This window comes from Erpetoichthys calabaricus, chromosome 13, assembly GCF_900747795.2.
Source record: "Erpetoichthys calabaricus chromosome 13, fErpCal1.3, whole genome shotgun sequence".
Taxonomy (NCBI): domain Eukaryota; kingdom Metazoa; phylum Chordata; class Cladistia; order Polypteriformes; family Polypteridae; genus Erpetoichthys; species Erpetoichthys calabaricus.
The window spans coordinates 90284259-90311540 of record NC_041406.2 but is presented as its reverse complement, the minus strand read 5'-3'; the positions used below and the strand labels follow the sequence as shown (position 1 = coordinate 90311540).

Sequence of the window (27282 nt, the reverse complement as noted above, 5' to 3'; positions counted from 1 at the left end):
GCAAAAAAAACTTTGGCAAATTTCGACAATCAAAACTATCTTTGCTATTACCAAATGAGAGTTTTGAGTTGTCCATTTGACTATTGTCTTTGAATTAAACTTTCCCAGCAAAATTACCTCAAATTAATGTTAAGCTCTGAGCAGAGTTTAGCCACCTTTGTCTGATAATATCTCAAAGAATATTGTCTGAATTGTACTGACCCATGATAGTCCAAAGGTTGTTAATTAATGTTGACTTTGTCCATTCATACAGTGTATTGTAATTTAGTATTTGGAAATGTTCTTCAGTGCTTATGGTCAGTGCTTATTTTCTCAGACATTGCAAGCTTTGTTTTGGAAGAGGCAATGATGTACTCTGATGACAATCAAGCAGTGACTGAAAATACCTCTTGTCCGGGTGAGACCCAGCAGGTGGCTGTTCTTGATTTGAACAGGTACGAAATTTCTTATTGACAGTTTACTTCATTGTAAGGTTCTTCTCTACACTGTGCTTGTTAAGTCTGGTATATTTGTACTGTTATTATTTAGTTTTAAATAATTTCCAATAGATTGGTTTTTGTCTTTCTTTGATTGACATGACACTTACACATATTCCAATCTCCACTAGCTTGGAAGTGTTTGGTCATCTCATATAGTTTGGTATTTTTTAAGTCAAAGTAATTTACATTGGTGGTATACATTAACTTGCCTTAGGAAATTGTGTTAGCTGAAACATTTCATTATTAATTTAAATATAAATTTAAATATCTTTCAGTTTAAAATGGGGTCTACATGTCATCACTCCAGACATAAAAACATACGCTTTAAAACCAAACAAATATGTCAGTTCTCAAGCTCTGATCTGTACCTTGTGTTTGCACACATACTTTAAAACCCAAGTATACATTTTTATTTTGTGTGATTTTTTTTTTTGAGAGATTCTGCCCTTTTCAGTGAAGACTGGCTGTGCCCTTCACCTCTTTGTATGTCTCTTTCTGCAACAACGTTTTACCCAAGGGGGTGGTTTACTGTATGTCATTTTGTGAATGGTCAGTTGTCATTTTTTATAAGAGATTTATGCATTTAGGATAAAAGTTTCTCGGCATTTAGACAAATAAACTGTCATTTTATATGACAGTAATAGGTCTCAACTAAGAGGAAGACAATACATTTAGCCCTATTGCTGAATTGTATTTTTGTAATTTGAGTATTTGGATCCCTGTTAGTCATTTTTACAGTTTGTGTACATTCATGGAATGTTTATGCACCCCAGATTATTTCATCATGATGATGTCACTACAGTGTTATTTTGAATTGTTTTTATTCTTTCTGGCACCACAATTTTGCTAGTTTAGCATGGCTGCATTCATGGTATGTTGTTGTCATTGTCCACTGCTAGTCGAATGATTGGATGTGGCCTTATGTGTGACTTCATTGCACGATTTAAGAATGCATCTCTCACTCACTGCATCACTGACTAGAATGCTGGCCCCACTGTCTGGTCAGAAGGTGTTCTGTTAGAATTGGCCTAAGTTCTATCAAAGGTAATCCTAACCAGAACCTTTTGAACATATTGAATCTTCACCCTTGGGACTTCATTCAAAACAACATTTGATACATACACCACAAGTATCGTTTTGCTATTTGTATTTCACTTACTGCCAGAGTAAACCCCATGATATTTTGTTCAGTTCGACCTTGTGTGTAGGTCTAATAATGTTTTTCCTCCTCTTACAGCATGCCCTCCTAGGAAATATTAATTAATTGGTGACATCTCATTCCCCCTTCTTTCTTTCTTTTTAGACATGTATTCTATCAACCAACATCCTTTCGCCCAAGACTTCTTTTAGCTGGAGATTCAGGGTCTGGTCAGAGTGCCCATTTAGGTCCTGCTGTCCTACATGTTCTGGAGGCATTTCCATCCTACTCATTGGATATAGCATATCTATATGGAACAAGTACTACTACTCCTGAAGAAGCCTGTACACAGGTACCTGGACATTTCTAGTTTTTTGCTTTGCTTTTTAATGAGTAAAATCTGCTTTTTAATGAGTAAAAGTATCTCTTCAAATTAGAAATGGACATGTTGCATTTGTTCAGAGGGGTAAGTTAGTTACTGTAAGATTTGTTGTCCAAAGCCAGTAAGTGCAAATGTGTTTTGTCTTTAAATTTGCAGTCATCAGAGGCTTGATGTATATTGTAGATATTAACGTCTTACCTTCACCCTTGCTCTGTAATGTGTAATTGAAATATTTAAAGCAACTGAAACATTAGATTAGATTACATTCAACCTTATTGTCATTGAACACAGTAAACATGCCATGACAACAAAATACAGTTCTTCCTTCTAACCTGAAGAGTAAATACTAGTTATTTGCAAGTAATCACATAAATATGATGCTTCGTGCCCTAAACAGGTAATGTTTGCCCTGGAGGTCCTTAGTGGCAGGTATCGAGGCACCAATGATGTGGTGGGCAATTTTCTCCGCCTTGTACAGAGACTGTGCAATTACCATACCATAACCTGTGATACATTTGGTCAACATGCTTCTGATGGTGTGGTAGCAGAAGTTCACTAGACTTCGATGAGACAGACAGCTGAACTTTCCTCATTCTCCTTGAAAAGTAAAGACCCTTCTATGCCTTCTTGACCAGGGGGGTTGAGGGTCAATAAAAGATCCTCAGAATCGTGAACACCTAGGAACGTTAAGCTGGAGAAAGTACTTGAGCATACTCCTGTTTCTAAAGATGGGGGTATTCCCACAGCATTTAGGGTTCCTGTAGTCCACAATGAATTCTTTTGTCTTTTTGATGTTCAAGACCAGGTTGGAGCACCATATCTTTAGGTTACCTGTTACTGATTAGGCCTACATGTCATTGTGTCATGATTGTGTTAGATCTATTGGGAATATGCCTAATAGATGCTTTGTTCCTTACTTGAAGTTGCCAACATTCGGAATGATATTGGTACAAAGTGAAATATTTTAGTTGCTGAGTGATTCACGATGATGTAACTTACTTTCCTGGGCAGTGACATGGACAAATTCAGTCCACATTTCAATGACTTGATCACACATTTTAGTTTTAATTGGACCATGCTCCCTTTTTCACTATTGCACATTGCATAAAAGTCCCCCTCCTGTTTTTTTCCACTTTGTCTGATGAAACCCGTCCACCATTTAACATAGCGTTGTGATGGTTGAAGTTTAAATGATATTTGAAGAAGCAGCAGCTTGAGCACAGGTCAATAGCTGCTGGTCTTGTACCTTATTAATACGCATGGAGAAGTAGAGGTTTTTGAAATGGAGTGGATAATAGATGGAATAAGGGAGCTCAGGGAGGGTATGGATGCTGATTATTCTTTACCACAACCAGTTGAAGCAATTGCTTCAATTACACATTTTGATGGAGCATTGTAACTTGAAGTCTTTTGTAACTGACATCATGGTGGAGAGATTAAACTGGTAGCACTCTCTCTTTCAATTCATCCCCTACCCCACATATCAGTTTTTTTACTCTATCCAAATGATTTAAATTTAAATGTACAGGATGCAATTTGCAGACCTACAAATGAAGTGCTCACTAGTTTATTTCTTTACCTTGTGCACCATTGTGATTTGTTGTTTCCTAATTGTGCACCAAGATGGGATAAAGAAATTTTAGCAGCCTTTATTTTAAATGTGACCATCTTTCAAATGCTCCTCGAATGTAATAATTTTCAAACTGTTTTTGTGTTAATGCAGTGTACATGGATGTAGTTTTCATTTTATTTAAAGTACAAGTTTTAAGATCCAGTCTTCCCTTTGATTGCTGTCTGATTTAGTGTCTACTTACTTTTAAAACATATAACATGTACCAAGGGCAGCCTCTTCCTTATCTGTCATCCAGTGTTCTACTTATTCTGGAGATCATGTTCAACTGTCATTACTGTCTAATAAGTAAACACCCTGTTTCACAATGGACTGGCTCATGTAGAGCATTTTAGATACTCCTTGGCCCCTCGGGTCTCTGTACTGGATAATAGAGTTTCACACAGTGTGTTCATTGTTTTGTGTTAGGCTTTTATGTGACTAATTTAAAAGTTTTTAATTAAAAAACCTATTGAGAAGATCTAAAATGACTATGTAATCTAACTGGGATAGAAACATCTGGGTGTTGTGTTTGCAGTACAGTACCAAAAGAGACAAGATAACACTATAATATCGGTTTAACATAAATGTAAATGTAGTTGAAGCTCAGTTTGCTGTGGGCCATGTTACTGACTGTGCAGATTTTCACTGTGTGTATTATTACTTTCAGGTACTGCGTGAAGCAAAGAGAACTGCTCCTAGTATTGTGTACATTCCTCGGATACAGCGCTGGTGGGAGACAGTGGGTTTGTCTCTCAAAGAGATTTTTCTTGTCTTGCTCCAGAGCATCCCTTCTTACACTCCTGTCTTTTTGCTGGCAACATGCGATTTACCTTATGAGCAGTTGCCGACTGAGGTATTTTTATGTTATTTGAATTTTTAAATTTGCAACGTAAACACACTTTTCATTCACAAAGAATTTCAGTTTATATGATATATCAGTTCATGTACTGTAGTATTCAAAAATTTTGAATCACTTGCTTTGGTGTAGCAGGGTTATAGTGTGATATATTAGCATTGTCAAACCACAGACATTTTAGAAAACTGCAGCAAGCCTAATTTTGCAGTAAAGACTTAAAACGAACTACCATAAGTTGCCATTTTGGGGTACAAAGTGCCATACGCTTATACTAAAAATTATTTACTTAAGAAAAATGATTGTGGTGTAATGTAAGATAATACTGATATGTTGCTGCTCACTCCATTACCTTGGCATAATTTCAAATACTGCTGTGTAATTGTGCAATTTTATTTCAACTGGACAAAAAACATGGCCTTAATATTGTAAAAAGTAAATTACATTGTCATGGTGGCACAGTTTTTAGTGCTGCTGTCCCACAGCACCTGAGTAAGAGGTTTGATTCCCACCAAAGTCATTACCTGATCAGAACTTGGATGTTCTCTTAGATTATTTAGTAATTCTTAACTGACCCAGTGTGAATACATTAGAGTGCCATCGGATCAACTGGTGTCCTGCCCAGGGTTTAGCTCTAGTTCACTAAAACTATTTAAAAATAAAACCGGTTATGAAATGGAATGTTTTGATAATGTAAAAACAATACAATATATGTTTTGTAGCCTAAAAAAGCTCTCAATTAATCATTATTTTGGAATTTAACTAAATATTTTAATGTCATATTACAAAAATGTCATAATAATGTTCTAATAAATCTCTATCAATGTAAAGCTACACAGGGATAACTATGCATCAGTAATCATTTATAGGGACAGAGAGAGAGCGAGGTTAGGAGCGCGCACTGATATAGCACATTGCTGCACCCAACACATGACAAACCAAATCAAGAACCCAAGTGGAGCCATGTGGCAGGTGACACCTCAGCACCACACTAGTTCAGATGGAATGGAACCACTGAAGTTTTTTTATGGTGGCTTGAGTACCAATTCTGTCACCAACCCCCAGGTTTTTCCCTGCAGGTTGGAGGGCCTACATGCAGGGCTCATTGCAGATTAACGTCATAACCCAGGACGGAGTACTTGCAGGTTAAGGGCCTTGCTCAAGGGCCCAACGAAGTACAGTCACTTATACAAATAAATATATATATATATATATATATAATGGTTGAAATAGTTTACTGTCAAATAATGCAAACAGTACGCGACACGTGTTTCGCCCTAATTCTTGGCTCATCAGGCGTACACACTCTACTGCACTCCCTCTCGGGAATCGAACCTCGGATGTCAGCGCTAGAGGCGAAGCCCCTAACGTTGCGCCACGGCGTGTGGTTCGTTTATTTGACAGCATGTAGATTGGGGTAATTACATTCACGGCATTCGTAGTCTGAATCACAATCTGATTGTATGGGTGGTTACCTACCAGGTAACGCTTGTGGTTGGTCAGCAAGTCGGCTAACATCCGCCACGATGCCTTATATATATTATATAATATAATATAGATAGATAGATAGATAGATAGATAGATAGATAGATAGATAGATAGATAGATAGATAGATAGATAGATAGATAGATAGATAGATAGATAGATAGATACTTTATTAATCCCAATGGGAAATTCACATTCTTCAGCAGCAGCATACTGATACAATAAATAATATTAAATTAAAGAATGATAATAATACAGGTGAAAAAAAACAGACAATAACTATGTATAATGTTAAATATTAACGTTTACCCCCCCTGGTGGAATTAAAGAGTCGCATAGTTTGGGGGAGGAACGATCTCCTCAATCTGTCTGTGGAGCAGGACAGTGACAGCAGTCTGTCGCTGAAGCTGCTCTTCTGTCTGGAGATGACATTATTTAGTGGATGCAGTGGATTCTCCATAATTGATAGGAGCCTGCTGAGCGCCCTTCGCTCTGCCACAGATGTTAAACTGTCCAGCTCCATGCCAACAATAGAGCCTGCCTTCCTCACCAGTTTGTCCAGGCGTGAGGCGTCTTTCCTCTTAATGCTGCCTCCCCAGCACACCACTGTGTAGAAGAGGGCGCTCGCCACAACTGTTTGATAGAACATCTGCAGCATCTTATTGCAGATGTTGAAGGAAGCCAGCCTTCTAAGGAAGTATAACCGGCTTTGTCCTTTCTTGCACAGCGCATCAGTATTGATATTATCAATATTGATATTATATATAATATAATATTGTGGCAACTGGCCCGGACACAGACAGGCGGACAGCGATGGTTCACCCAACACATGTTTATTCATGTTTTCTATTTACAAATAAAGTGCCACACAACCCCAAAACTCCCCAACAGTTCAGGCCTCTCACACAATGATGCCTCCTTTCCTGTCCTCCCAAGCTCCGTCCTTCTCCGCTCCCGACTCAAGCCATCGAACGGAGGGAGGCGGCCCCTTTTATAATCACCCATACGTGCTCCAGGTGCCTCCCAATAATCTTCCGCCGACACTCCCCAGTGTGGCCGAAGTTCCGGCTGCGCACCCAGAAGCACTCTGGGTGTCCCTGGTAGTCTTCCCCCCAGCACTTCCGGGTGTGGTGGAAGTGCTGAGGACCAGGACTCTCCAGGCATCTGGGAGCCCCCTGGCGGTGACCACGGGCCCCTATAGGGTTGAGCTGCTAAGCTCAGTTCCCGTGGTCCCAAAAGCCACCAGGGTGGTCGCCCCCTCATGGTCTGGAGGAGGCGTAAGCCCTCCTCCGGTCCTCCTGGGCGTCCCGGCTGGGTACCACCCCCAGCCACACGCCACAATATATATATTATACAGGTGAAACATCCTGGGGTCCACTGTGAATCGTCTGTGTGAATTTTGCCTGTTCTGTCTGTGTCTGCGTGGGTTTTCCAACGTGCAGCTTATAATAATAGACAGGCTGCTTGTTAGTGGGCTCTTTAATGGCTTAATACTTTGACAACTTTTGATTCCTGTCTTATACTCTGTATTGCTGGGATTGGTGCTGGCTACCAATAACCCACAGAATGAAGTGGATTTGAATGTCACATTTATGTTATCAAAAAAAAATAAAATTTTGGATAAATCATTTGAAAATCATTCAGAACTAACATCTGTTTATCATGCCTTTTTAGACAAATGTATCCATTTTCTTTTGTTTTCTTGCAACTTTGTAACTACCTTGTGGAAAATGTTTTGATTTAATATTGGAAAATGTTGTAATTGTATTGTGTTTATTTATATATTAGATCCAGGATATGTTTCGTAGTCATTATGGAGAAGTTTTCCATATTACTGTGCCAAATGACAATGAACGAAGGAAGTTCTTTGAGGAGCTCATTTTAAATCGGGCAGCCAAGCCTCCGGTTCTAAAAAAAGGTTTGTTCTTTTTGTCAGTTTTTGAGTGCTGTCAAGCTAATGTGGTTCTGTGCTGTGTATCACTTGTTTGTGACTGCATGCAAATGGGAATGTGGGTCGAGTGTAGATAAAGAGAGCTAAAGAAACCAGTGTTTCTTAAACTTGATTCTGTGGTTGCTGGGTTTCATACTAGCTAGTGGGCCACTGTCTGCTGGTAACTTGCTCTTAATTGCACTACATTGCAGGTTCCCGTTTGCTTTTTTTGGTAACTTGTTCTCTGATTTTTTTTTTGTTGTTTTTCTTTCCAAATTGTAACTCTTGCAAGACAGTGAATGGTGTAGACCTGACATTTGGCAATAATTTAAATCGGCTGCTAAGCTCCTAAAATACAAAGATCTATTTCTTGGAGACTCAGTGCCTGAGCACAAGCAGATTGCAATTCCATCTGTAAAAGTATACCGTGAATTTAACGCTGATCGAAGCCCATTTGGAGCCGTAGGTTAATGGCAACCCTAGGTGTGCGTAGTGGGCAGTCTGTAATATTAAGACTATGACAACCCCACCTGGCGTTCTTAGATTGCGGCTTTCTGAAAATAATGCAGAATTTAAGAGTTGTGTGCATACCCCGTTGCTTTCATAAATTGTCAGATTTCGACACCCATGCCTAAATCCAACACTGGCTGAATACATGCAATTAGCAGATCTCCTCCTTCATATTTCTTCATTATAAAGTATTGTGTCACATCTCAAATTGGATTAGGTGAATTATGAGGAGAATGATTGACATATGAGGTTTTGAGTTGCTTCTGATTATGAAGCCTTGTAACTTCAGTCTCTGTTTTGGTTTATAAAATTTAGACTCCTTTAGATTTAAATAAAAAGACTGACATGGACTGTTGAATACTTTCCTCTGTTGTGTATCTGGAGGCATTTTCTTGTATGGAGGAAATTGTTCCCCTTTTCCCTTAAAGCCATTCTGATGCTGCAGGCATTGGTTCTTTTCAGTAAACGATGGTCAAGCTGGTTCCGTAAATGGCAATGCATACCTAAGCCATGGCATGACCTTCATAGTTCTTCATAGATGATTTAGATTGTGTATCATGTGCTTCCTTTTCTGTGTGCTCATTGTTGTCTCTCCTGTTCACAGCACCTAAGAAATCTGACAAACGAGGAGAGACCATTCAGTCCATTAAACTCATTTGTTTAGCTAATAGCTAAGCTATCCCAATATTTCATTCAGATACTGTTGATGATCTCTGTCTTTATTACTGTTTGTCGATTACTGGGACTTGATAGGCAGAGATTCCAAATCTGAGGTTTGTTTTAGAGTTTCATGCACCTTAACAAAGTTACGTCAGGAGTTTTAAGGTTAGCTCATGCAGCCATGTTTTACGCTAGTATGACAAATAAACCCTTGAATTACTTTCCAAAGACCCTTTTTAAACATTTCTTGGTCAACAAATCCTTGCTGTTGTTTTTTTGACTCCGAATGTTTGATTGTGGGTTTACTTTCAGTTCTGGCTAAAAGATTGTTTTGATGTCTCGTTATCAAAATTGTTACAAATCTTGTCTCATAGTCCTCAATTTAAAATACTATACCGTCTTTGAAATAGTATGATGCTTCCTAAAGGTTAGGGTTTCTGCTTTAACTTCGTATCTCAGTAGTTAGTTCCATATTCCCAAAATTCTTTGCATAAAGAAGCATTTCCTTTCTTCAGTCCAAAGTCAAGCAAAATGACCCCTTTTATTGGCTAACTAAAAAGATTACAATATGCAAGCTTTCAAGGCAACTCAGGCCCCTTCTTCAGGCAAGATGTGAGGTTTAACGAGGGTTATCGATTATAGAACAGGCTCCTCTAGGTGGTTCTGAAGCACCGCCAAGTTCTTTGGGTTTTAAGCTTGCGCTCGTAGTAACCTGGCGGACGACTAGGTACTTATGCCATCTTAGTTTAACTCCAAGCATAGTGGGGTATCTAATCCCTTAGATCTTGCCTGAAGAAGGGGCCTGAGTTGCCTTGAAAGCTTGCATATTGTAATCTTTTTAGTTAGCCAAGAAAAGGTGTCATTTTGCTTGGCTTTTCACTACATTCATTATGGCTAACATGGCACAACACCCTAGTACTACAGTGGTAACTCTGGATGTGACCCGATTTGGTCTTGAACCCGAATGTAATTTCCCCATAAGATTGTATGTAAATACAATTAACCTGTTCCAGACCATACAAACTGTATGTAAATATATATATTTTTAACCACAAAAATAGTTATATATAGAATGCACAGTGTAATAGTAAGCTAAATGTAAAAAACATTGAATAACATTGAGAAAACTAACATTGTAGGAGTTGGCGCTAGACCCTTACGAACCGCTCGCTGTAAACACTTTTTTATGAGTTTTAAGCACAGGGGAAAAAAATTAAATGCCACTTCTCTTGCAAAACTTTTCAAACCATCCCCTATTGGCTTTAAATTCCTCACCTTCTCCACTCGAAGAAGGGTTATTTTTTCCGCAAATCGCCATGAATCTTCCTGGCTTTCTCACATATGATCGCCTCGCTTACACTGTCCCCTGCAAGTTGCTTCTCGTTCAGCCACACTAGCAACAGTTTTTCCACCTCTTCCAGCACTTGAGGCCTCTGCTTTGTTAACATTGTAACTCCTTTTGCAACATCAGCTGCTTTGTTAGACCCTGTATACGCAAACAAAAGAAAATGGGAAACGGAGAATGACAAATCATTGGCGCGTACGAACGCGCGTAGGGAAACTGGCCGCCAGTGTTTTTGTTCGCCACCAGAGTGTGTGGTTATGAACAGATGCAAAGTTTTGGCAAACTATTTGATTGTAATCTGATTTGTACGTGTTCGGAAACGTTCGTGACCAGAGGTTCTACTGTACTTTCTTCAGTCCTGAATTCACTTCCCCTTAATTTCCACTGGAGTCCTTGAGTGATAGATAGATAGATAGATAGATAGATAGATAGATAGATAGATAGATAGATAGATAGATAGATAGATAGATAGATACTTTATTAATCCCAAGGGGAAATTCACATAATTTAAGTCCTGGGATGTATTTGGTTGTTCTCCTCTGCACAAATTTAAGGTCTGCTATGTCTTTCATGTAGTGTGGTGACCATACATATAGCATAAGCATAACGGTTTTTACGATATAACCTAACGTTTTATTTGCTTTTAAGTTGATGAAAATGATGTGTCAACATAAAACCCTAAAGTCATTTTAGAAGTTATTTCCTGTAGGACGTTGTCTCCCATTTTGTATTTATAATTGACTAGCCGTGCCCCGCGGCTCCACCCGCGTATTAGTGATAAAGGACAGTGAGGAGGGCCCGGCCCGGCTCCCCACTCCTGATGTCATTAATCACACAAATGCACAAATAAATCACTCCTGCAAACAAACTATGATTCTTAGCGCGATGAGAGAAGTTGCAAAATCAACTGGAATGTTCAAGCAAATTATAGAAAGAAACTCAATCTAAATTCATTAAGTAGTTCTCTCTTGAAAAGCGGACAGAGATACACACAGACATTGGATTTTATATATATAGAGATGTTCCTTTTGCCCATGTGTAGCACTTTGCGCTTTTCTACATTAAACTGCATTTTTCTAAGTGTGTGTCCAGATCAGAAGCTTGTCCAAGTCTTCTTGAATTGTTGCTGCTGCCTCCTCCGTGTCTGACGCCCCTCAAATTTTAGTCTCATCTGCAAATTTTATAGTTTACTAACTATACCAACATATATGTCATTAATAGAAATCAGAAAAAAAATGGACCCAGGGCAGGTCCCGAGGGACTCCAGTGATGACCTCACTCCACACGGAGCACTCTCCTCTTCTCTGTACTCTTTTTTGTCTCTTAGCCTCTGAACTCTAATCATTTGCATATTTTTAAGCAAGTTCTAATGTAGCCTCTGCAAGTTTTTGTGCTGAGAAACACAATCATAAACCTGCTGCCCCAATACTTATGAAAGTGAGTTTATGTGAACATGTAAGCTGTTGTCCCACTTTGCTAAAATGCCTCCTAGGCATTGTTGGCATTTCTGCTGTCTGCACGCAAACAACGGTAATCCATAACCAGATTGAGATTATCAATATGCGGAGTTATGTTTGTAGTTTTTAATTGTCATAACAACTTAAGAGTATTTGAAACAGCTTAAAGAGATATTCTATATATCTATCCCAGAATGGTAATACTATATAAAAATCTATGAATATATGTGATTGACAATACTGAAGTGTTCACTCATGTTTTAACCCATGCCATAAACAACTCAAAGCATACCTTTCCACAGATTACTTTAAAGGAAACCGGGCGTAACAAGCCAAAAATGGAATTCAACCACAGAGTAATTATTGTAATCAAAGATTTAAAATGTGATGATTGGCAGCTATGCCTTACCTTTTCACAGATGAGCACACAAATTCCAGTGAATGGAATCAGCTCAGCTAGAAGTCATAAGAGAGAACTGCTGAGAGCAGAGGCACTTGATAGTGAGGTCAGGAGGAGCTGAGCCAGTGACACCCAGAAGGTGGCTGTTCTTAGGTAGTGTCATGCTTGCCCTAGTTATAGCTCACTTTTGGAGCTCAGAGTTAGGTGTGCTTCTTAAAAACCCCAAAACTTATTTTATAAAAAGACTTGGGTATCTACACTCAATTTTATTTTTCTCCAACTGATGGATACAATTTCAGTCTTCGTTTCTATAATTAATTGATGTCTGATTTGTCATGTCTGTCTCTTGTATGCAGCCATGCCTGTACTTGAGGATCTCCCTGTGGTACCACCTCAGCCCCGCCAGCTGACACCTGAAGAGGTGATTCAACTGGAAAAAGAGGAGGAAGACAAGTTGCGGGAATTAAGAATCTTTCTCCGTGATGTCACCAACAAGTTGGCTGTAGACAAGCGTTTCCGTGTCTTCACTAAGCCAGTCACGCCAGAAGAGGTATGTGTTATCTTGTTGTGTCAGCCATTGGTTCAAACTGACAGTATCAGCTTTAGGTGCTTTGTAGGTAGAAGGTGCCAGTCCACTATATAGTTTGCCCACATGCACACCCATATGATTTCAGTTTAGAGTCACCAATTAAACCTACTATGAATTTTTGTCTTGGGGGATGTGGTAGGTATATTATATTTATTACTGTTATTGTTGATTTTATTATCGCAATAGGCTTCTATCAACCAGTGGATTTACGATTCGTGATACAGCAATTTAAGGTGCCAGGTAGAGTATAAAAGAAAATGATAGAAGACTCAAAGAAGTCCTCTAGGATGTATTCTTGTCAAGTGCTTGATGGGACAAATTGGTGACATTTATAAAATAACCTGTTATCCTCAAAAGAACTTGGTATTAAAATGGAAATTCAGGTTCAGGTTCTCTGGCCAGTGTAAACTTATCAGACACTTGTAATGCAGGAATTGTTCACAGTTATTAAATGCTGCATTTTATTCATGGTATTGTTATTGTTGTACCACTTCTATAAATTATTGATGTACTGTTTGTCTTCATGCATGGTGTATGACAAAGTTAAAAAGAATAATTGTACATATCTTGGACAACCCTTAAATTGTTTTGTTTATTTAAAATGCATTATTTTTTTATTTATGTATCATATACAATTTCTTGTATTAGGAATTTATTATTTTTCACGTACCTCTTGGGGTCAGAGTGCAGAGTCAGCCATTGTACTGTGCCCCTGCAGCACTTGCCGGTTAAGGGACTTGCTCGAGGCGCCAACGGAGTAGGATCTGTTTTGGCAGTAATGGGATTCAAACCAGGAACCTTCCAGATACCAGCGTAGATCCTATGTATTAGTTAGAGGAGCCACGTCATTAAAAACATGACCTGCAAAACAAATAAAACTCCTAAAAAAGCACCCGTTTTGGTTAAATCTCTTGCGCTAATTTCTACACTGAAATTATCAGAAGCATTACTGCCTCGATGTAGATGTTTTCAATAAATGTATCTTAACTACAAGGAGTCTTTTCTTCATACACCTTTCTGTATATTTTAGGTTCCTGATTACAACACTGTTATCAAGGAGCCCATGGACTTGTCTACTATTCTCAGTAAAATTGACTCCCACAAGTACATGACTGTAAAGGAATATTTGTGTGACATGGATCTCATCTGTGCCAATGCTTTGGAATATAATCCTGATAAGGATCCTACTGGTAAGAAAGGCTTTAACAAACACTCAACCCTTGATGTGTTTTTAAGGTGATTTCCATAAATAAAGTTTCAATGTGAATTATGAGTCTAAGCCTGAGATATCATTTTTGTGCAGTCTTATCCAGGGTATCGAGGTTGTCACATAAGGGCAAGTATAGTGAGCAGCACATTCATGTCAGAGTATCAAGGGTTCAAATTTGGGGTCTTCAAGTGCAATCGAACATTGATACAAAACTAAGACGCTCTGTTTAAGTAATATGGTTACACTTAAATATAAACAAATGGATAGAATACATTTTTCCACCTGCAGAATTTTATTTTCTTAAAAAAATACTTTAGTAGTCCATGTACAGTCGTATGAAAAAGTTTGGGAACCCCTCTTAATTCTTTGGATTTTTGTTTCTCATTGGCTGAGCTTTCAAAGTAGCAACTTCCTTTTAATATCTGACATGCCTTATGGACACAGTAGTATTTCAACAGTGACATTAAGTTTATTGGACTAACAGAAAATATGCAATATGCATCATAACAAAATTAGACAGGTGCATAAATTTGGGCACCCGAACAGAAATATGACATCAATACTAAGTTGAGCCTCCTTTTGCAAATCTAACGGCCTCTAGACGCTGTCCTCCTATAGCCTTTGATGAGTGTCTGGATTCTGGATGGAGGTATTTTTGACCATTCTTCATACAAAATCTCTCCAGTTCAGTTCAATTTGATGGACAGCCTGCTTCAAATCATCCCATAGATTTTCGATGATATTCAAGTCAGGGGACTGTGACGGCCATTCCAGAACATTGTACTTCTTTCTCCGCATGAATGCCTATGTAGATTTCCAGTTGTGTTTTGGGTCATTGTCTTGTTGGAATATCCAACCCCTGCGTAACTTCAACTTTGTAACTGACGCTTGAACATTATCCTGAAGAATTTGTTGATATTAGGTTGAATTCATCAGACCCTCGACTTTAACAAGGGCCCCAGTCCCTGAACTAGCCACACAGCCCCACAGCATGATGGAACCTTCACCAAATGTGACAGTAGGTAGCAGGTGTTTTTCTTGGAATGCGGTGTTCTTCTTCCGCCATGCAAAGCTCTTTTTGTTCTGACCAAATAACTCAATTGTTGTCTCACCAGTCCAAAGCACTTTGTTCCAAAATGAATCTGGCTCGTCTAAATGAGCATTTGCATACAACAAGCGACTGTTTGTGACGTGAGTGCAGAAAGGGCTTCTTTCTCATCACCCTGCTATACAGATGTTCTTTGTGCAAATTGTGCTGAATTGTAGAACGATGTACAGATACACCATCTGCAGCCAGATGTTCTTGCAGGTCTTTGTAGGTGATCTGTGGGTTGTCTGTAACCATTCTCACAATCCTGCACATATGCCGCTCCTGTGTTTTTCTTGGCCTGCCAGACCTGCTGGGTTTAACAGCAACTGTGCCTGTGGCCTTCCATTTTCTGATTCCATTCCTTACAGTTGAAACTAACAGTTTAAACCTCTGAGATGGCTTTTTGTAGCCTTCCCCTAAACCAGGAGACTCAACAATCTTTGTTTTCAGATCTTTGGAGAGTTGCTTTGAGGATCCCATGCTGTCACTCTTCAGAGGAAAGTCAAAGGGAAGCACAACTTGTAATTGACCACCTTAAATATCTTTATATCTCATGATTGGACACGCCTGTCTATGAAGTTCAAGGCTTAACGAGCTCATCCAACTGGTTTGGTGTTGCAAGTAATCAGCATTGAGCAGTGACAGGCATTCAAATCAGCAAAATTACAAGGGGACCCACATTTTTGCACAGACAGTTTTTCACATTTGATTTAATTTCATAAAACTAAATACTGCGTCACTAAAAATCTTTGTTCGGAAAACACCCCAGTACTCAGATGTTCCTATCTTTTTTTTGTTGAAAGGAGAGTCAATTATTACGCAGGCTGAGAGGGGTTCCCAAACTTTTTCATATGACTGTAAAATGCTTTTTTGCATGATTTTTTTTTATTTAGTATTCTGTCTCCCTCAGAAAGCCTATTCTCAATTGACATTTACTATTTATTTAACATTGAAAGTCAGTAAGTGTTGGCCTTTTAGGTTGGCTATTAAATTTTGCATCTATTATGAATTTATGCAGATTGTTGTAATTGTTTATTTTATCGCTTTAAACTTCAGCTGTCACATCTTTGAACTAATAATGAAATGAAGGTGCAGATCTCTGAACCTCCTTGGCCTTAACCCACAGTGTCTCTCGGCTGAGAATTCTATGTAAAAACAGTTAACCCCGAGTCTTTCTTGGGTTGAGCTATTTTGATATTTGGGGTGTGGTATGGAGCATTAAGCCCGAATAACACTCAAGACTGTATTCTGCTGAAATCTTCTGGAAAAAAATAACATGAAACTGCAAAAAAAAAAAAAAAATCATGCATTTTTCTGTGCATTCTGTTACTCTGTGGTAGCTCATCAATAATCATGAGTGGGACAGAGCCTTCATCCAATACACACAATTGCATGGAAATAAAATTTAGTTGCATAAAGCCCCAGCCGGGCTGCTGATTCAACACTTAGGATATGCGTCCATACTCAAGTCATTTATGGTTAGGTAATTAATAAAAATAATATCCTTGAACACCATAGCATACAGATAGATATTTATATTTCAGGTGAAGCTTAGATGGGTTAAGCAATGATTTACAGTGTTGCATAAATATTCAGTGCGCTCCTTTGCCACTCACTCTTTGACACAACTTGAATATGTCCCTTTTTTCTTTTCATGGTGGGTTTGGTGCTACAGATCGTTTAATCAGACACAGAGCTTGTATGCTGAAGGATACAGTTCATGCCATCATTCGAGAAGAGCTGGATGAAGACTTTGAGAAACTATGTGAAGAAATTAAGGAGTCGCGTGAAAAGAGAGGTATTAAATGTGGTTTGTGATGTCTTAGGAACTTTGTTAGCCTACTTATTTGGAAGTCAATGTGGATCTGTCATCTACTTACCGACTTTTGCATCATTTATATAAACATGCAGTGTTTCTGGGGAAATCCCAAGTGTGTTAGAATGGAAGGTGATGCATGGGATCTCCATGAGAGCAACCAATATGCCCTTTGGTTATTTTTATGGAAGCTGATTAAACATGGCTAATAATTCAACATGAATTATCCTATATGTACCTTTCTCAAAGTCAACCTCTTCTCCATTTGTAGGTTGTTCAGCTGCAAAGTTTGCTCCCTCCTATTATCATGTGCAACCAAAGCAGACTCTTGCAGCAGAGGGAAAGAAAACCTCTGATGCATCCAAAGCCATTGTTTACACGTTACCAACAGCCTCAAGTACTCCAGCTAACCCGGCAGGTAAAGCAGCATTTGTTTTTAATTGTCATGTCCATGCTGATCATGGCTTGTTGATCAAAACAGGGTCTATACTGGCGTCTATATCCTTTGATGAAAAACTAATGGACATTAACCCTTTCCAATCAACAAACTAGAGGGTTTGAAAATAAAATGATAAAATATTTAATCACGTTTCATCTAGAAAGATGGCAATGCTAAAGCATAACCACAGACCCAAAAGCCAAATTTCATCCATCCATCCATTATCCAACCCGCTGAATCCGAACACAGGGTCACGGGGATCTGCTGGAGCCAATCCCAGCCAACACAGGGCACAAGGCAGGAACCAATCGTGGGCAGGGTGCCAACCCACCGCAGGACACACCCACACACCAAGCACACACTAGGGCCAACTTAGAATCGCCAATCCACCTAACTTGCATGTCTTTGGACTGTGGGAGGAAACTGGAACGCCCGGAGGAAACCCACACAGACACGGGGAGAACATGCAAACTCCACACAGGGAGGACCCAGGAAGTGAACCCAGGTGTCCCAACTGCGAGGCAGCAGCGCTACCCACTGCGCCACCGTGCCGCCCCTCCAAATTTAATGGCCTTGTTATTTCATACCCAAATATTTTCCCACGTTTGGCTAACATTAGTCTTTGGCACATATTATTTTGTTCTAACAGACATTGACAAGAAAAAGATTTTTACCATAAACATTATTGACTCACAAATCTAGAACTGATAGTGTTGTTGACCTGGACTGAGTGGCAGCCTAATCTTTTCTGACATATTCCTTTGTTGAATGAATTAACTGCCTTAACACTTGTTCTACATGTATCCTATGTAGCAGCAGTAAGATAAAAAATTATAATACAGTTGATGACTGAAAAGAGCTTCCAACCGTGTTACTTGCACTCCAGTCCACTGTTCTTTTGTCAGTTGAGATCTTAAAACATAATGAAAACAAAATCCATTACTCTGCTTGTGGCACCATGTTTCCTAACAAAAAAATGAGAAAACAAAATTCAGAGCATGTTATTTTATATGACTTCTCGCTGAAACTAAGATAAATCGAAGGTCAGAAATATTTTAAGGAAAAATGTTTACCTTAGGGCCGCATGGTGGCACAGTGGGTAGCGCTGCTGCCTCGCAGTTGGGAGATCTGGGGACCTGGGTTCGCTTCCCGGGTCCTCCCTGCATGGACTTTGCATGTTCTCCCCGTGTCTGTGTGGGTTTCCTCCGGGCACTCCGGTTTCCTCCCACAGTCCAAAGACATGCAGGTTAGGTGGATTGGCGATTGTAAATTGGTGTATGCTTGGTGTGTGGTTGTGTTTGTGTGTGTCCTGCGGTGGGTTGGCACCCTGCCCGGGATTGGTTCCTGCCTTGTGCCCTGTGTTGGCTGGGATTGGCTCCAGCAGACCCCCGTGACCCTGTGTTTGGATGCAGCAGGTTGGAAACTGGATGGATGTTTACCTTATTTTATTAATCAGAGGATCAAGAGGACAAAGGGAGAACATGCAAACTCCAAGCAGGGAGCACTCTGTGTGTTATTCCTGGTCTCTTTGTTGCGAGGCATTAGTGCTCTGTGTCACAGTGCCACCCACACGACATACTAAATATCAATATTTGGTATCACACAAGATAGACCACTTATCGGTGTAAACCCAGGAGTTGCATGTTGGTGCAGGTCTAAATAAAATCTTTTTAAACATACAGAGGTTTTAGTCTTCACCTTCCCCAACAATTCACATGACACTGAATAGCTGGGCACTTCTACCTTCAGAGGATTTAGGAGCCAACCTCACATTTAAATGGATTTGACAAGTAATTTAAAGGAGTTTTTTTAAACTTAATGAAGTCTAAGTCTATTAATAGGTCATAAATGGTGCCAGACACGTAAAAGTGCAGTGAAGGAAGTGGGGCTTAAATATTATGTTAGCAGAAAGCTCTCATCAGTGGAGTTCTGTGGCTTGCCTGTACTTCATCAGTTTTAACAAATATTTTGAACTGGGATGGTACAATTTTTATCATTTCCATCCTACCATGAATTGGTTTGAAAATGTAAATAAACATTAATTTCACTTAACAGACCAATGCATTATACAAGGATTACAAATATAGTATGGCTTTATGTATATATTGCATAGTTTACTGTCAAATAATGCAAAGAGTACGCGACATGTGTTTCGCCCTCATTTGGGCTCATCAGGCGTACACACTCTACTGCTCCCCTTGTGGGGATCAAACCTCGGACATCAGCGTCAGAGACGAAGTCCCTTTACGCTGCACCACGGTGTGTAGTTCGTTTATTTGACAGCCTGTAGATCGGAGTAATTACATTCATTGCATTTGTAGTCTGAGTCCCGACCTGATTGTATGGGTGGTTACCTACCAGGTAACGCTACAGGCTGTCAAATAAATGAACTACACGCCGTGGCACAGCGTAAAGGGACTTCGTCTCTGACGCTGATGTCCGAGGTTTGATCCCCACAAGGGGAGAAGTAGAGTGTGTACGCCTGATGAGCCCCAATGATGTCGAAACACGTGTCGCGTACTCTTTGCATTATTTGACAGTAAACTATGCAACATTCCATGATCTGCTTCTCGCAACTGAAGAGGGCCCTGTGCCGAATGTTTGCCGAATGGCAGACCAACCACATGCGTTACCTGGTAGGTAACCACCCATACAATCAGGTTGGTACTCAGACTACGAATGCAATGATAATAATAATCTTAATACATAATTCGCCTGCCTCCTCACTCACTCACTCACGTCCGGCCGAAGCCGAATGCGCAGTCACCTTCTGCGCGCGTCTGAAGCCGAATGTGCAGTCGCCTTCTGTGCAGCTGCCCGAAAAACCTTACGAGACCGACATCCAACCCCAACATCGCTGCAGGTGGCGGATTTACGGCCGCAAAAATTCAAAGAGAAAGGCGACTTCAATTAAAGCTCTAGAGGCCTGAAAGGCGATTTCGACTACAGCTCGAGGCCTAATTACGCATTCTGATTCAATTACGCATTCATTCAATACACCTATATCAGGTTTGTGGTGCTTATACTTATTACTATTCCATATTGTACTGGAACATTCATCATTCAATATTATACTATAGGCCTGGAAAATTCATCAACTAACAGTACAAGCCTGTACAGTAATAAGTAAAGCGGACTACAATCATTACAAAACAACTTCTTCGTTACTTATCATTTGTTCTTCATACACTGCTGACACAAACTCGTGCCCGTTTCATCTTACGTTGTCGAAACGGGCTCTTTGTCTAGTGTATATATATATATATATATATATATATATATATATATAATATACCATATGCTGAATTGATTTTGTCCAAGTTTGTGGATTTCTGTAGTTAATATGCTTGTGTTATAAAATATACTATTATTATTACATATTGCTTTCTATCTTTTTTGAAGCTGTGTGAAATTTTATTCTGAAACTAATTTTTGTACTAATAACAGTTCATTTTGCCTTGTCAGTTTTAGATTTGTCGACTTGATCACATTTGCTTAACAAATTCAACTCACTATGTTTTGTTCTTGATAGTTGTAGCTACAAAAAAAAAGAGAAAGAGTCGAAGATACCTCTGGAGAGCTGGCTTCTACAAAAAAAAGAAATTATTTCACAATGTCCAAGAGAATGTTACGGCTGCGGAAGAAGAGGAGGAGGAGGAGGAAGAAGAGGAAACGGGTGCAGATACAGAAGATGCAGAAGACCGACTGGATTCATTAAGCCAGTCTAGCCTTAGTCAAGTTGAAAATGAGACTGGAGGGGATTTGTCTCTTGACTGCACCTCTGCTCAAAGTGAAACCTCGGCAGAAGGACCACAAGGTGTTCTTCAAAATGGAGAAATATCCGAAGATGCTAATAAAGGTTTGTATTGAGCCCTTTTTTGTGTTACATACGTGTGCATTAGAGGTGTCAAATAAGCAGTGCCATTCAAACTAGTCTAATTATCTGAGCTAAGAACAGGTTATCGACACAAAGCTGAAAACAGATATTCTTTGTTCACACCTATCTGCAGAAGTAGGTAGTCCATATCTCTCTATTATAATAAAAAAAATCCTGGGATGAGACGTGACTTTTTCAGAGAGATACTTTCACGTCCTGCAAGACGAGACTTTATGCCTTGAGATTTAACCACACCCGGGGCCGGAAGTAAAAGACAAAGAGTAGAACATTGTAAAGAATTCAAAAACGTTGGTGCGATACACATGCAGAGCAGGTTAGAGATAATGAAAGTACTAAAATTTGAAAGTCTCAAAAAAATGATAGTAAAGATCACATTGGTGAAAACAAACGGAAATTATTACTCCGTGAACTAACAGAACAGAGAAAAGAGATCGAAAATATTGTTCGGATTTAAACTTTAAGTTGGAGTCTTGTAGATCGTCTAATTCGTGTTGCCATCAGGGAAAAGTAGTGTTTCTTCCCAATGAAGAGGCGTATCTACAAGAATTAAAAGATTTATTGTTTGGTGAAGGTGAAATCCACATATGCTGTCACGGTTGGGTCACAGAATTGTACAGATACGCAGGAGATTTGAGAGACACAAACGTTATTCAGACACTTCAAACAAACATAAGTCTCTTTCAGGAGTGAATCGGGCTCCATGTGTGGTCAGAGGGGACAGTTCCGTCTCTCAATTAAAAGAATAGAAAATCTTCCTGTTCATAGGGGAACGCCTCTGGAGCGGGACCCCCCAACAAGAGCAGAGGATGTCTGGGGGGGTAAGAGAGACAAGGCAGTGAGACAAAAGGACAGCTGCTGTACAGGCTTTTAAATGTTCGAATTGCCGCACGAGATGCAGCACAGCACAGGTTAAAAAATAAACGTTTGATTTCCATTGTATCACCGTTTTAAGAGGGAGTTTCAGGGGAACGACTGTGTCTCCTTGGGGTGCGTTCAGCCCCCCTGTTCACAACGCGAGTGGCAAAGACACTAAAATTATTTCATTTTCATAAAAGAGTAAGTTATTTTTTTTTTTTTAAAAATTGCTGGGGTTTTTTTTCGATTTATGAATACTTTTTTTTAACATTTTACTGAATTTATTAAAATCAAATAACATTCCATACAAGCAAGTCAAATTTTACAAAACTAGTTTCGAATCAAATCGATTAGTGAATACGAGTTGTAATTAGTAACACCAAACACATTTCTTTTATACAAACTGGGGGGCTCGGCCCTCTGCTCACTTCGCGGCTCAGCCATTCGCGTATGGGGATGTGGATGTACAATTTAAACAGATTGTTATTTTCATGGGAATTGTTACGTAAGCATAATAGACCTAACTATTTTACATTACAGCGAGTAATTAACCATAGTAAAAAAATAGTAAAACATAATAATTTGAAAGTAAATTTGGCTTTGAAATGAACAGGCAAATACTTTTTAAACTTACACTTTTACTGTAAAACTTCAGTACAAACTATTTTTTGAATTAATTTTTCGTCAATATCGCATTGAATTTTGATTCCGTGTTTGGACTCGCATCGTACAACGCAACGTTTAACTGCCCAGGAGTGAATATCGTTTCTTTGTCTCTAATAAATAAACTGACTTTTTTGAATGTTTGTCCCTGTGATTTGTTAGTTGTCTTTGCAAAAGCTCTTCTAACGGGAAACTGTAAACATTTGAATATGAATGGCATATCAAGATCTCCTTTGGTGCCTAATGTTATCCCCTGAAGATGTACTACATTACCTTTCTTGTCGCCTGTTAAAATTTTAGATGTCAGAATTGTTCAACCAATTTTGAATACAACTAATCTTGTCCTATTACATAGCCCATCACTCAGACATAAATTACGTCATAACATTACGATACAGTCTTCTTCTACGGTAATTCAGTCAGTGAAAGACCAGACGGTGTTAATGGTTGTAGATATTCTTCGTGATATTGTAAGTTGATGTTTTCATCTTCCGCACCATCACCACCAACTGTTTCAGCAGAGTCTATTGATACGCATTTAACCAATTTGCCGTGTATCTGATCGACAATTTTCGCATAAATTAGTTTGACTTCATCGTTTCTCGGTGCTAGGATTCCCCGTGTACTCATTTCTTCTGTTGATTACCCTTGGGGATGAAATTCTTCAATAAGATTTGGACACAATAAGCCTCGAGGAAAACGTAAAAATTTATAAGAGCTGAGAGTGCAGGAAGCGTGTCTGACAAAAGCATTCACACGAATGAGAGGCCAGAGGACCGTGTGTGTGGGCCATTAACCGGAAATGGTGGAGAGGAGGACACGACTTGACAAAATCTCTTGGCAATAGTCTAGCCTCAAGATATTCTTTTATAATACAGAGATTTAAGACAACATTTTGCTGTGTTTCGATTTCTTAATACTTTTTTTAACATTTTATTGAATTTATTAAAATCAAATAACATTTCATACAAGTAAATCAAATTTTACAAAACTAGTTTTGAATCAAATTGATTTGTGAATATGACTTGTAATAAGTAACACCAAACACATATTTCTTTTATATAAATTTCATAGGGCGGCACGGTGGCGCAGTGGGTAGCGCTGCTGCCTCACAGTTAGGAGACCTGGGTTCACTTCCTGGGTTCTCCCCGTGTCTGCGTGGGTTTCCTCCGGGCACTCCGGTTTCCTCCCACAGTCCAAAGACATGCAGGTTAGGTGGATTGGCGATTCTAAATTGGCCCTAGTGTGTGCTTGGTGTGTTTGTGTGTGTCCTGTGGTGGGTTGGCACCCTGCCCGGGATTGGTTCCTGCCTTGTGCCCTGTGTTGGCTGGGATTGGCTCCAGTAGACCCCCGTGACCCTGTGTTCGGATTCAGCGGGTTGGAAAATGGATGGATGGATGGATAAATTTCATATTGTATTGTGACGTCGGAATCACAATACAGTTGTATTTTGGGGTGAGTGGATTGTAACGTGCCAAACTTTAATTGTTTTATGTTGTCATCTTGTCAGTTGTGTTTAACACAATATGATTTCGACTCATTTTATACTTTGTTTTTGGTACATTTTGCAAGTTTTTAATATTTCTTCCCTACTTTGGCAGTTCTGACACGGCAGGGAAGACCACATGCCCTGGCAGCTAAACTCCATCACCCTAGTGAAGCAGTAACTGTGAAGGCGAGTTCAGGGAGCAGCGACACACTAACTGTGGACCACCAAAAGCTACAGGTATTGGCAGATATTTTATGTGACCAGGGCACTGGGCTGTGAACCTAAAGTGGGCGCACCACTACTGGTTTACAGTGTTTGCCAGCAAGTTGTTTAATATATTTTTTTAAATTTATTATTATTATTTATTTCACAGGATCTGCTAGAGAAGCTCAGTGTTAAGGCACGCAGCTGCACTGTCCTGGAGCTGGAGAGGCTTCATGCTGTCGTCGCTCAGTGTGTCTTTAGGCACAGAAAGGAAGATAACAAGGCAGCACTAATACAGGTTGGCATGCTTTCTTTGAAAACATCCAAGTGTACACCAAGGCTGTTTCTCTTTTAATATCTAAAAAGGTTTTTTTTCTTTTTTTCCCACCCCATTTCTCTTTAGGAAATAGAAGCCAAGATTGAAACTTTCAGATCAATGGATCAATAATTTTATATTGTGAAACTTTTTCATATTTAAGAATTTCGATGAAATAGGTTTTTTTCTGTTGCTACAAAGCAATTATCTATTGTATATGGAAAAAAAAAAAATTATATCATTGGCCTTTGCCCAATCAGATCTTGGGTTCTTATATCTTAACTGATGCCGACTGCTTTAGTAATGACAACGCCGTATTTAATGCTTTATTTTAGGTAATTTATGGAGCCCGTAAAACTAACTCTTTATGAATTCGCATGAAACCAATTAAATGATAATACTTTAAAATCCAGACTGCGCTCACTCTCTCCCTGTAAAAAAAACTCGTTCATCATTTCCAAAGTGCTTTTCATAGCATTGCTGTTCAACCCCAAACGGTCTGAAGCTTCTTCAAGTTTGGACGCCATTGCAGCCGATGAAGAAGAAGACTTGAACAGGTCAAGGCTGCAAGAGGCTGAAGACAGTGCGGAGTAGCGGGTTAAGGCTTTGGAACTCAAAGCCTGCCACCGACGGTGTGTGACCAGGAGCAAGTCCCGTCACGTCACCTGCAAAACAAACAAGTAATGTAACCAATGGTAGCTCACCTTGGATAAAAATGTCAGGAAAATAATGTCCTCCAGTTTTATTAGCCGTATAACAAGAGCCATCCTGGTTACTGTTGTGTGACGCAGAAAAGGACAGCTTTGGCTTTCCCCCCACAAATGAACATTCCACTACAAATCTCAGAGGATCACTGTAATCAACTTTTAAAACACTTTTTAGAAGCCAAATTTTGGTAATTGTATTGTTAATATTAAAATGTGACTGTTACTATATTTGGTCTGCAGTTGTGTTGAGGGTCTAGCCATGCTAAAATATTTAGAAACTACTGTACATAGAGCTTTTATAGAAGTGTATTTGTAATGTTGTACAATACAGACATCTGGCATATTACAATTTATTATTATTATATACTAGCTAATATACCCAGCATTGCCCTGGAGGAAAATACATTTTTTTAATTGTTTGAGAAAAATCTCTATTATATATATAAAAAAAAAAATCCTGTGACGAGACTTTTTGGAAGTTTTTTTCAACTCCCGCCCTCCTCTCAACCATTTTGAACCCCCCCCCCCCACGGTCCTCTCACCTCTCATTCGTGTGAAAGCTTTTGACAGACACACTTCCTGCGCTCTCAGCTTGTATACATTTTTACATTTTCCTCACTTTAAAGTTCCCAATTAAAGAAGACGTATTATGTCCAAATCTTATTGAAGAATTTCATCATGAAGGGTTATCAACAGAAAAAATGAGTACACAGGCAATCCTACCACCGAGAAACGATGAAGTCAAACGAATTTATGCCAAAATTGTCGATCGGTTACAAGGCAAATTGGTTAAATGCCTGTCAATAGACTCTGCCTGTGGTGGGTTGGCACCCTGCCCTGGATTGGTTCCTGCCTTGTGCCCTGTGTTGGCTGGGATTGGCTCCAGCAGACCCCCCCCGTGACCTTGTGTTTGGATTCAGCGGGTTGGAAAATGGATGGATGGATGGACTCTGCTAAAACAGTTGGTGGTGATGGTGCGGAAGATGAAAACATCGACTTACAATATGACGAAGAATATCTACAACCGTTAACATTGTTTGGTCTTCCACCGGCCGAATTACTGTAGAAAGAAGGATGTATCCAAGAAAGGTAATGTAGTACATCTTCAGGGGATAACATTAAACAACAAAGGAGATCTCGATATGCCATTCGTATTAAAACGTTTACAGTTTCCCGTTAGAATAGCTTTTACAAAGACAATTAGCAAATCTAAGCCAAACATTCGAAAAAGTCGTTTTATTTATTAGAGAGAAAGAAACAAAATTCGCTCACATTGTCACGATGAAGGTTCAAACACAGAATCAAAATTCAATGCGATATTGACAAAAATTTAATTAAAAAAAATTGATTTTACTGAAGTTTTACTCATTTACTGTAAGTTTAAAAAGGATTTGCATGTTAATTTCAAAGCCAAACAGAACAAAATCGTATTATCAACAAATAACTCTTTAACACAACATGAAATTTAAATTTACTTTCAAATTATTATGTTTTACTCTTTTAATATGATTAATTACTTGCTGTAATGTAAACTAGTTCTATTATGCATATGTAACAATTCCCATGAAAATAACTGCAAAGAGGCTAGCGTGTCGTGCAGGCACGGGGGTTGGCGAAGTGAGCAGGGGGCTAAGCCCCCTAGTATAATTAAAAAAAAAAAAGCAAAACTTTACTCACTAATGTGTTTGTCTTGCAGTCTTGTATTATGTTGTCATCCAGCTGATGCTCGGATCCGGCCAACTCTATTTAGTTTC

General features: G+C 39.2%; 1 protein-coding gene across 1 annotated transcript in view; it reads left to right on the top strand.

Annotated features, from left to right (window-relative positions):
• LOC114663470 (ATPase family AAA domain-containing protein 2-like) overlaps positions 1-25448 on the top strand; it is a 66904-nt gene extending 41456 nt beyond the window's left edge. The window contains exons 17-28 of the mRNA XM_028817220.2: positions 317-434; positions 1783-1969; positions 4279-4464; positions 7739-7868; positions 12609-12802; positions 13872-14031; positions 16817-16939; positions 17229-17375; positions 20929-21255; positions 24414-24538; positions 24675-24803; positions 24909-25448. Of these exons, the coding sequence (XP_028673053.2) occupies positions 317-434; positions 1783-1969; positions 4279-4464; positions 7739-7868; positions 12609-12802; positions 13872-14031; positions 16817-16939; positions 17229-17375; positions 20929-21255; positions 24414-24538; positions 24675-24803; positions 24909-24953 (1871 nt within the window). The 3' untranslated portion in view covers positions 24954-25448. The remainder of the gene's footprint in view (positions 1-316; positions 435-1782; positions 1970-4278; positions 4465-7738; positions 7869-12608; positions 12803-13871; positions 14032-16816; positions 16940-17228; positions 17376-20928; positions 21256-24413; positions 24539-24674; positions 24804-24908) is intronic.
• Positions 25449-27282: the final 1834 nt, after the last annotated feature.